At 37.5% G+C, this 11397-nt stretch overlaps 1 protein-coding gene across 1 annotated transcript in view; it reads left to right on the top strand.

The window, feature by feature from the left end:
• Positions 1–2433: 2433 nt before the first annotated feature.
• lig1 (ligase I, DNA, ATP-dependent) overlaps positions 2434–11397 on the top strand; it is a 59990-nt gene continuing 51026 nt past the window's right edge. The window contains exons 1-4 of the mRNA XM_062429046.1: positions 2434–2566; positions 5937–6005; positions 6951–7134; positions 10589–10754. Coding sequence (XP_062285030.1) covers positions 2550–2566; positions 5937–6005; positions 6951–7134; positions 10589–10754 — 436 coding nt within the window. The 5' untranslated portion in view covers positions 2434–2549. The remainder of the gene's footprint in view (positions 2567–5936; positions 6006–6950; positions 7135–10588; positions 10755–11397) is intronic.

The following is an 11397-nucleotide window of genomic DNA, read 5'->3' as shown; positions in this document are numbered from 1 at the left end:
CTCCATCACTTACATTGAAAGTGCATTATGAAGGAATCTATTAATAGTCAGTCTGAACAGGAGGAATGAGTAGAGTAAGAAAAAACATGTTTCAGTGTTCATTCGTGCACCTGAAGGTTTTTTTTAGGACAGATGTGAAATATTGTGAACCTGTCCTTTAACTCATAAGTTTCACTGACTCATGTTTTTCATTCCTCAGCAGAGTTTGTTCAGAAAATATCCCAGTTTAAAGCTCGGCAAAAAGATAAGAGGATTTTGAGTGAAGATTTTTCTCGTTTGAAAATGAAGAATGTAATTTCACACTTGAGAATTCTTCTCTTTTCTTTTTATTTGATCACTTTTTCATAATAATGTAAAATGTGTGAAAGTAATACTACGCAGCATCACCTAACAAGGTGAAAAAGACTTTACATGAGGATATCTCAATGTTTCAGGTTCATTCTGGAAAATTGTTTTTGTTATATTAAAGTATGAATATGAATAAATGAATATGTGTCCGAGCTCTTGTCATCTTTTCCAGCCTCAGAGGGAATAAAATAATCAAACATGACGAAGTTTCTTAGTACTTGACATGACTTTCACTCTGTTTCAGCGGTCCAGGCTGTGCCTCACCCCCTCTTGCTCCCGTGCTGCCTCCCTAAGCCGATCCCAACGCCACGGATTCTCCAGGGCCCCTTCCCCTTCCTCTCAGCCCCTGCACATCCAGGGGTCAACCTGAGGGAGCTGGAGTCCGGCCTCCCGTCTTTCGCCTCGGCCCTCCACGTCAGCGCTAACACCTGGCCGTGCAAAAGCCCCACAGAGTGGGATCTCAGCCACATCAGCCGAAGCCTGTTCGGTGGAGTGAAGCAGACTGAAAGAGAGAGAAGAGAGGAGAGAGGGGAATGATGAACAGATGGGGGAAGAGATAGTGAAGAATAGGAACAAACTACAACAGATGGACTGTTTTCCCACCACAAATCCCCTCCAACATGCACTCTTTTGTGTGTGTGTGTTTTTTTTAGCTCATTGTAAAATAGTTTATTCCTCGCCTGTGATTAAAAATACAGACTTTGTATTTATTAAGTTGAAACGTGTTATGTTTAATTTGTGTATAGAAGTATTAAGTAAGCAGCTTTTTTTCCGTCAGCTTCATGCCACAGTGTAGGGAATTGCACTTCTAAACAATTAACAACATGGCAACATGTGCATTTGGATGAATAAAGCACTCGAGTTTCATTATTCAGCTGTTTGTCATGCATTTTCCCGCCTCCTTCAGACCTTCATGAAAATAATAGCAGCTGCATTTAAACAGACACTGTGAAATCTTTCATTCATGTCTTTTTTTTAGCAGCATCAGGACCAGCAGCTGCCACATGAAGCTACCACTCCGACACAGCAGGTGGCGGTAGTGAGTTTAACATCCTGCCAAGCTTTTAGAGATTTTCCCGGGAGCGCGTCAGAGCTGAGATATGAAAAGATAATAGAGGTGCCACTCTGTTAATATTTTAGGGTATCATCATCCTATCAGTTTAGTTAAGTAAAACATGTATAACACTATATATGTTTTCAAATAAACCTTGTAATATCTTTTATACATTATCTTGTCACATTAGTCTCATGTTTATCTGAACTTACTTTAGACTTACTTTTAGCTTATTAATAATTATTTGTGATTCCTGCATTTACTATTTTTATATAGGCGAAAAACAACTCCTGTGTGGTATTTAACATTGTTTTTGCATTAATAACATGTGAACTTTTACACTTTTTCATCATACAATCAAGCGACAGTTGACTTAAAGGATGAGTTCACATTTTTTCAAGTCTGTATTAAAACAACAGCCAGGTGCCCAAATGAACACTGAAACAGATTTTTCTTGCTATAATCATTCATTCTTTCTATAATAGCCATTAGAACATCCCTTCATCATAATAATAATAATAAATAATGTACTGATTTAGCTAGTATAAATACCTTTCACAGAAATAAAATGCACAAAGTTCTTCACAGAAAACAAAAAGACCCCATAAAAACATGCAAACATTAAAAACAACAACAATGCAGAAGCAATAAAAGCAATAAAAACTCAATTAAAACATAAAATATAAAAGCAAAAACACCAGCAAAACAGAGGACATACAAGAGAAACAAGCACTAAAGCAATACAATGTAAACACTTATAATGTAAGTGATGGGGACTAAAATCCATAAGCAAATCTGTGCAAAAATATATTTAAAAAGCTTATTTGAAGCTGTGTTTTCATTCCTTTAAGACAAAATGTAAACCTGCACGTGTATTTTACAGTGCACCCATAGACTGTATAGTCCACCTTGAAAATTGGTCTCTCTTTCTCTTTTTGTCTCCAGAGTGACGCATCTTCACTTTTAACAATCTTTGAGTGATGTGTCATTTTGGCGCCGAATATTACAAGCGTTTTGTCACTCTTCAGCGCGGGAGTTGCTGTGTTTTTTGAGAGTGTGTGTGGTGGATGTTGAGACCTTTTTGTCCTGTAATTTAACTTTTTAGTCTCAGTTTAGTGTCGGGTGAAGGAAAGAGATTAAAGACAACATGCAGCGGAGCATCGCGTAAGTACCTCTGAAATGTGTCTGTTTAGCTTGTTAGTGACAAGTAGCACTTTAAAAAAATGGGCTTGGTGAAGTCTGAATCTACTTTAAGATGAACTAACCTGGTTAAGTGTATTGTGAGTTATGTTTTAAGGGTCTTAAAGTGCTTCCAGAGGGGGCAACACCGTTTAATATATAGCTGGATTTAAGTGTTAACATTACTGCCTGTAAAGTTAGCATTAGCATTATCTATGTCAGATTGTAATGTCTGATATGAGGTTTCACTTTCTAACAAACATTGGAGACAAAGGCCATAACTCAAACTATCACCACATTAATCTTAAAGTTGCACACGAGTTGGATTAAAGAGCAGGTGCACCCTTTTTTAAGTCTGTCTAAAAACAATAGTCAAGAACCTGTTTTACTTGTTGTAATCATTCCTCCTGTTCATACTGATTATTAGAAGATCCCTTCATAATGTATTACAGTCCTCCTTCTGTGCATAACAATGTATTTAAAAGTTTATCTGAAGCTAATATGAAGCTTCAGCTGCTCAGACGAGTCAAATCAAGTGGATATTTTTCAGTTTTACAGTCTTTTTAGTGCCAAAGTTCCTCTTTTTTGTTACTGTACTTCCAGCACAGCTCAACAGGGAAACACAAAGAGGGAATATGATGCTAAACAGACTGTAAATGTGTCAGATATCTGGTCTTTAAATAGCCAGTATGAACAGGAGGATACTTTTGAATATTTTAAGAACAAGATAAATTCATTGTTACTGGGAGTTACTTTTAAATTATTTTCCATGTTATATAACAATCTTTGGACAGGATTTAACCAGTTTTTTTAGGACCATGTACTTTTTTCTGCATCCTGACACATTTGCCAGATCAGATCTTTGAATCTTCGTACCAAACATGCAGTCTCACTCAGCACAATTAAAGTATTAATGAACAGCTTCATACTGTATATATATCTGTGTGCATACAGTGTGCTTTTATATGCACCCAGAGGACCACACAATCTGAGGCAGTTGTTTCTGTAGTTTATTAATTATAACTGATGGTAAACACTGTCTGAGGAAGTTAGGAAGTGAACTTTTAGGGCTTTTTTTTGCCCTCATGAAATATGTTTTTGGGAGCATTTTGGATCATTTCTTCTGCAATTTTTTTGTTTTTCAAATGATGGGAAATACCTGAATGTAAGCTCCATGTTGCATAACACACCAACATTCAATGAGTCTCATAGCCTAAATTCATAATGCAAGAACATTTAATGGATAAAAGTACTTAGGCAGAGTTATAATCCCAGTTACAGATTATAACTGAGTATTTTTACTTCTTTAATGCATATCTTATTTTCAGTAGTATAATTAATATCACAGTTAGTTCAACATATCAACAACATTGCAGATTGTCCTTTTTTTCAGCAGGATACTTCTTAAAAGTTCTTATGCTGCTCATGAAACTGTCTACTGTTACCTGTCGCTGCCACGGATGTATAAAGTTAGTTGTTTAGTTGTGCATGAAGCAAAAACGGCAGGGTTTAAAGTTGAACCTGATCTTGCAGGATCATGTGACCCACAGAGCAGGTGCACCAGAGACTTCCACCAGACGAGTCGTCATAACTTCTGCTTTAGTCCTCTGCTAATTTGAATGGGGTTAAAATAATTCAGTCTCGTGGCTCTTCGAGACTTTCCAGATGTTATCAGATCATATTGTGGCGGGTGGAGAAAAAAAATTGCTGATTTTTAGCCGTCTCTTTCACAATTTAAATCTAAGTGGCTAAAGTATTATTTGGCGAGTGTGCATCATGTGTTGGATGCAGAAATTATAGTTGGAAGTTTGGCCGCTGTGTCAAATTGGCTTCAAAGCCCGGCACACTTCCTGCGGGGTTTGGTCGCCGCCCAATTTGAGCAGCACATGCACGAGCAGGTTCACCATCTTATAACAGGTAGTCACGGCAACACCACAAAAAAATCATGCTGAAATAAATAATGAAAAACAGAAAGTGTGCACTACAATTTTTCATAGATACACTGATATGAAATTACAGAGCTGAGAAGAACTGAATGATAATTATAGACTAAAATAACAAGGTTCAAAAAAAGATGTCTTTTTTTCTTGCTGATACAAAACGATAACTGATCATTTTATTATTACAAATGCAATAATGTGAAGAGTGCACCATGATATACAGCTTTCACCATCCCTACCATAAACAATACCTTTTATTTATCGTAAAGTTGTTTGTAACTATCAGTTTATCTTTTTTAATACGTCGACTAATTAACATCACACTTTATCTCCGTATCGACCGGAGAATAATAACCTTTAATGCTGTTGAGCTGATGAATGGTAGAAGCCCTCGGACTCCACTGCTGTTTAGTAAGGTTGCAGTAAACTGGTTAATAGCTCTGTGGCACCATTCATCCTCTTCCTCTGTCTTCCTCTCTCTGCTGTAGGTCCACAGCCTCAAGTTTACAAGAATTCAACTTATTTTTGAGATATTTAGCTTATTAGACTCAATAGATACATAAAATGAATGTCTGTTTTTGAGATTGTTATTAATATAACAAGCTTTGCATGTCTGTAAAATGCAGCGGCTGTGGATGAGAGGGGAGTGTGTGTCCAACACTTCGTTTTTTTTAAAGTTTATGTTCAGCTCGTCCAACAACTATGTGATGGATTGCTCGAGCAGCCGCGAAAGTAAAATCTAGTCTGTTTCATCCTGTCCACTGTGGCCTCTCTGCTCGGCTCTCTCTCTCTGTGTGTGTGTGTGTGTGTGTGTGTGTGTGTGTGTGTGTGTGTGTGTGTGTGTGTGTGTGTGTGTGTGTGTGTGTGTGTGTGTGTGTGTGTGTGTGTGTGTGTGTGTGTGTGTGTGTGTGTGTGTGGACAGAGAGGTATCTACCTGCTCATAGTGGAGAAAGCGTGCGTGTTTTGTCTCTTTGGTGATTATTATTAAGAGGGAATTTGATGCTAAAAAAAGACTTTATAAATATGGTAGATATCCACTTATATATGACTCATAGCCTCATATAAGCTTCAGATAAAAATTCCCTCTCATAAGAAAGTATAGTAACGAAAATACCAATGTTGAAAGATATCAGCGGAAGCTTCAGATCAACTTTTAGACACATTTTTGCACAGATCGAGGTACGTTGTGGTTGCATTATGAAGGGATCTTCTAATGGAGGAATTATTAAGGCAAGAAAATGCTCATTTAAGCTCTTGACTATTGTTTTAAATCCGACTTTACAAACTGTCCTTTATTTGTCATTGTCAAACAGATACACTTTTAAAGACTGTCACAGATGACGAGCTCGCCACCACCACCCGCCGAGTCAGCATTTTTCTGTCTATAACTGCTTTTTTTCCCCTTCTCCCATTAGATCCTTCTTTCAGCCGAAGAGCAAGGACAAAGATATTCAGAAGAAAGCCAACGACGAACCTGTGAAAAAGTAAGAGTTCCTTTTCTCTCCACGCGTGCATACATACGAAAAGAGGTTATTCACTTAGTTTATTAAACCTTTCTGATGGAGAGAGAGAGGTGCGCTGTAGGGATCCTCTTTACGACAGCTACAACAAAACAAACTGTTTTATGAAGAAGGTCTGAAGGAGAAAACCTTGTCTTTTTGTGTTGAAGTAGCAGCTGTCGCCACTTCACTAGTTTGAAGAGGTATGACTGAACCGATCGGCAGCAGGCTCAGTCTCGTATATTAACGTTTGAGAAACTGAGAAATCTGTAGTCCTTTTTTTTAATATGTGTGTTTAAGATGATTCTACTTAGTACAACAGAATAAATAAATCATTGTCTTTTTAAATATTCTCAGTGAAGTAGGCGAGTCTGAGAAGTCTCGTACCTGCCTTTTTAGTTTAACAGCACAGTCGTAGAGGTATTGGTTTAAGCACCAGTGCATCCACTAATCTTCCATCATATTTTTTTGTGTACTGAACCTCTGCTGACAGTCTGACTTTGTGCAGTTATCTTTAAATCACATCAACTATTTGCTCGGCAAAACATTTAGCGGCCTGTAGTTATTCTTAAAGAGGTAACAACTTTTTTTTTAACTTCCTTCCCTGATCTCCGAGCTCAGCTTTAGATGATAGAGTTCATCATCTCTAGACTATATCATCTTTTTAAAGTACGTCTTAAACTATCTTTAATAGGCTTGTCTTCCTGTTACAGTCTTCTCATCACTGCTTTGACCTCTCTTTTATGGCTCTTGCCTTGATTTTATACGACCATTGCTGTTTTTCCTATTGACTCTTAATCCCCCTTTTTAAATACTTAATATAACACCTTGTGGCTTCGCTCCTGAACAGCACCCATATAAACGAAAGCTTTTATTTATCCGCATTGCACGGCGCCATAACTCAACTTATGTGTCACCCCCTCCTCCCAGGCCGGTCAAAAGCCCTCTGAAGGTGCAGAACGGCGTCCGGGAAGCCGATTCGCCCGTCAAGAAGGTTGCCAAGCGCAGCCGTCAAATCCTGGACAGCGACGACGACGAGGCGGCGCCGGTTGTTAAGGAGCCAGTCGCCACCAAGGGACAAGGAGACAAAGAAGCCGCCAATAAAAAAGAAAAGGTAGAAAAGGCCCCGCCGTGAGCTTCTTGTTAATTGAGACGTCAAGAGTCAATTTGAAACACTGTATTCAAACACATGCTCTGGATTTTCTTCAGTGTATAAAAAGACAGCCATACTTTAATATTATGGTTTTTTGTTTTGTCACATTATGAAGATGAATTTCCTATAAACTGCCTTTTTTCAGTGAATCAGCATCACCTATTACATGCTCTAAATCCACAGTGTGAGCTGCACAAGCTGAATCTAATAAGACCGTTAGAGCTCCTGTAGGCGTATCAGCGCCTATTGTTTATTCAACAGTGGGAAACAGAGGTTGCAAAAAAAGGCACACGACGCTACAGCGAATCACACTATTGAGCGCATTCGTCAATAAGCGGCAGTAATGAAAAGACCTGATTATTGGCTCTGGCTGTCGCTCAAAACACCTGTTTGATGAATACGTCTCCTAGCTGCCCCCAGTCATTTTATTTAGTTACATCTCAAGGATTCATTCATTATTTCTTTCAGTTGTTTTATGAGTTTGTGACGCATTGGTGAAGTTTTGTCAGCGTGAGCCACTTTTAACATGATTACAATTGTCAGGTCGTTTTTATGACTTCTGATTTGGAGCTTGTTGTGCAGAGCTGGTCACAGAGCAGCTCCACTGGAGATAAATGCAGGCCTGCGTCTAATCATTATTTTCATTGTGATTAATGAGTCTTTTATAAAATATAAATGTGCAAAAAAAAAAACAACCTGAAAAAAGAACTGGCTGATTGACTCAATTGTTTAATCCTCACATGCTGCTCAGATTAAATTTGACCCATTTTTACATTGAGAGCAGTAAAAGAAAAGTAGTCTAAACTCACTAAGAAAATGCTCAATATTTCAATTTTTTTTGTACATAGAAGGTAATATAGAGGGTCATATATATACTTAAATGCATTTAAATCAACATTGGACTGTAATATAATGTGATTGTGAAGGTTTGAACATGAACAAACAGTGTAAAACCTAAAGATTCACACTGTCTCTGCCCTCTGAAATGAAGGATTAATCTTCCATTTATTAATGAGTAATAAGGTATTAATGAATAATAAATAGGTTTAACTTTCAGAAGTTTGATGTAGAGACTAATTACGAGGAGATACTGTGAAGGATCAGAGTATTAACGGTATGTAAGAGTTATGATTATGTTATGATTTGCTTCTCAGTTAACAGACTAATCTGAATCACGCAGGCTGATTGTTCAGTTTGGTGTTTAAATCACAAACTTTAACCCTTCTGTTGTCCTCGAGTCAAGGAAGGAAGGGAGGAAGAAGGAAGGGAGGGAGGGAGGAAGAAGGAAGGAAAGGAGGGAGGGAAGAAGGGAGGAAGAAGGAAGGAAGGGAGGAAAGGAGGGTGGAAGGGAGGAAGAAGGAAGGAAAGGAGGGAGGAAGAAGGGAGGAAGAAGGAAGGAAAGGAGGAAGGGAGGGAGGGAGGAAGGAAAGGAAGGAATGAAGGATGGAGAGAGGGAGAAAGGAAAAGAGGAAGGGAGGAAGGAAGGAATGAAGGATGGAGGAAAGACGTAAGGGAGGAAGGAAAGGAAGGAAGGAAGAAAGGGGATGGAGAAAAGAGAGAAGGAGGGAGGGAGGACAGACGGAAGGAAGGAAGGGAGGAAAGAAGGAACAGTCAAAACAGACGGGGTCAATTTGACCCGGGAGGACGACACGAAGGTTCAACTTTATTCTGCTGTTGATTTTTTAGATAGTTTTATAGTGTTTGAGAGGAGAGGGCTTTTTAGTTATTAATTCTCACTGTTGAGGAGTAACTATTACATGTAACAGTGTTATGTAATCTGTTACAGTTACTGAGATAAAATGTGTCATTAAATTAAAAACTTAGGAAAATGTTGATGATTACAAAGGAGGTTACATCTGAAGTCAGACCTTTATGATTTTGCTCAGGAGGAAGTTTTATTTTCCTCATTTTTAAATATTTGAATATGTTACTGAAAACATATAGTAGCTGTGCTGGGCAATATGGACAAAATCAAATATCACGATATTTTAGACCAAATACCTCGATATCAATATTACAACAATATTATAGAGATGGCTGTTGATGCTTTAACAAAATATTTACACTGTGAAATGTTTGATAAATAATCATCAGTAATGTGGATATAATGACAAAGTGGGTAAAAGGTACATAAAACAATCTGTTAAGTTCAGAAAATTACATATTTTATAGTAATGCAGCTTTAAAACCAGGTAAAGACGACTCTGATGACATATCACGATATTACGATATCCAAAATCTAAGACGATATCTTGTCTCATATCACAATATCGATATAATTTCAATATATTTTAATGCTTTTAATGATTTTAAATCAATATTTTTTATGTTTTGTAAATAAATCCTGACGTGGGCTTAAATAGAGTCACAGTACCAGTTAAGCTCATGTCAGACTTTTGACTTTTTTTATATAAAATATCTTTATTTTATATAAAAAAATCTACATGAACTAATGAATACATTTTAAAATGAGAGATAAATGTTGCTTTATAAGAAATGATCTCCTTTATACATCATGTCAGTATCCATGAAACACAGCTGAACTGAAGGTTTTGGTGCTTAATGGGAACATTTACCCTAACAGCTGAAAACATTCATTAGTAAAGTATCAAAAAGTAATTAGATAAGGTAACTAGTGATCCGTAACCTATTACATTTCCAAAGTATCGTTCCCAACCCTGCTAACTCTTTAGTTTATGCAGTAACTACCTCCAACATTTGATAATTAGGAGTATTGAGATGTTTCATGTTCACACGTGACTCCTAACTGCCAGAATGAGATGGAGGACCTGCCTACTGTAGCGTTTTCTGCCACATCAGGTTTTTTTTTTTTTTTTTTCTTCAACCACCTTCTCGAAACGATGCACTTCACTGAATAACAAACGTGTTTCCTCACTGATGGAGGTGTTTGTCGTTCTGAGTTTGCAGTTGTTGTTTTTTTTTCTTCTCTCCAACACGTTTGTTTCTTTATTTGTCTCATAGACTTTGTTTTCAGTCGTCACTTATTCACACATTATTGTTTCACTGTTTTTAATTCCATAAAAATTGAATTCCATAAATTAGTGATGATTGTTTTTTTTGTTTTTTTTACCATTTACAACAAATTAAATGAGTGAATGCTCTCATTTGCTTTGGCAGAAGATTCCTCATTACTGGAGGATGAATGATAAAAAACAGTCCACAGTGATTCAGATTGTATTGTTCCAGTTGGCTGAGCAGCTGTTACTGTCAATTCCTGCATTTTTGAATATCTGCTTTAGCTTTGAAGTCATAATAAAAAATAAAAAAGAGAGTTTAATGTAAAATAATATCCATAATCAGCAGTAACGCTGGTCATCAGCTTTTATTTTATACTTCCTTTCATCAAAACAACCATAAAAACTCATTCTTGTCTTTTTTTTTTTTTTTTAAACAGGACAATGTGTTTAAGGCAGTTCCCACCCCTCTGTCTCCTCCACCTGCCCCAGCCACCCCCGTGACCCCAGCCACTCCAGCCACCCCGTCCTCTTCAGCGTCACCAGAGACCCCCAGCACCCCCAACTCCATCTCCCCCACCTCTGGAATCGTCAAACGCAAGACGGGTTAGTGTCTGATCCGATTTTTAATTATTCTTGATAATTGTAATAATGTATAATACAGTATTTTCCTCCCAGGCTCGCACCACATCTGCAAACTTCTTTTCTCCAAAGTTGGCAGAATTTGGAACTTTGACATCAGCCGAGGATTGATAGTTTTCGCGCCTCGAGCAATTTTACTTGATTACTTGTTAGCAGGAGCCTAATGGCACTGGATTCTCATTATTTCGCAACGAGGGAAAAAAAACAAGACATTTATCACCAACTGAAAGCACGAGAAGTTTGTTGACTAGATATGGAAATTACACTTTCCACCTTCTTTGTTTTATTTATCTCTTAATTCTCTTGAAGGGTCTCCATCGTTACACTGGACTTGATTATGTTGCTCTATCTGTTATTAATCTCATCTGCTTATCCGGGAGTACACACTGTATTGTTTATCTGTGTGCATTTGCATTGTGAGGATAATAATAATACTATTATTATTATTATTATTGCATTGTCTTGCCGTGTGTCGTTTCTGCTGACTGGGCTTTAATGGAAACCAGCAGAGCAAGTCGTCTTATTGTAGATGACTGTGAATGCTCATCATTGGAGGCTTTGGTTGAAGCTTTCCTAAAAAAAACAAACACGTGAACATATGTAGTGA

The sequence above is a fragment of the Scomber scombrus genome, chromosome 11 (assembly GCF_963691925.1).
Source record: "Scomber scombrus chromosome 11, fScoSco1.1, whole genome shotgun sequence".
NCBI lineage: Eukaryota > Metazoa > Chordata > Actinopteri > Scombriformes > Scombridae > Scomber > Scomber scombrus.
This window is presented reverse-complemented; position numbering and strand designations above follow the sequence as displayed.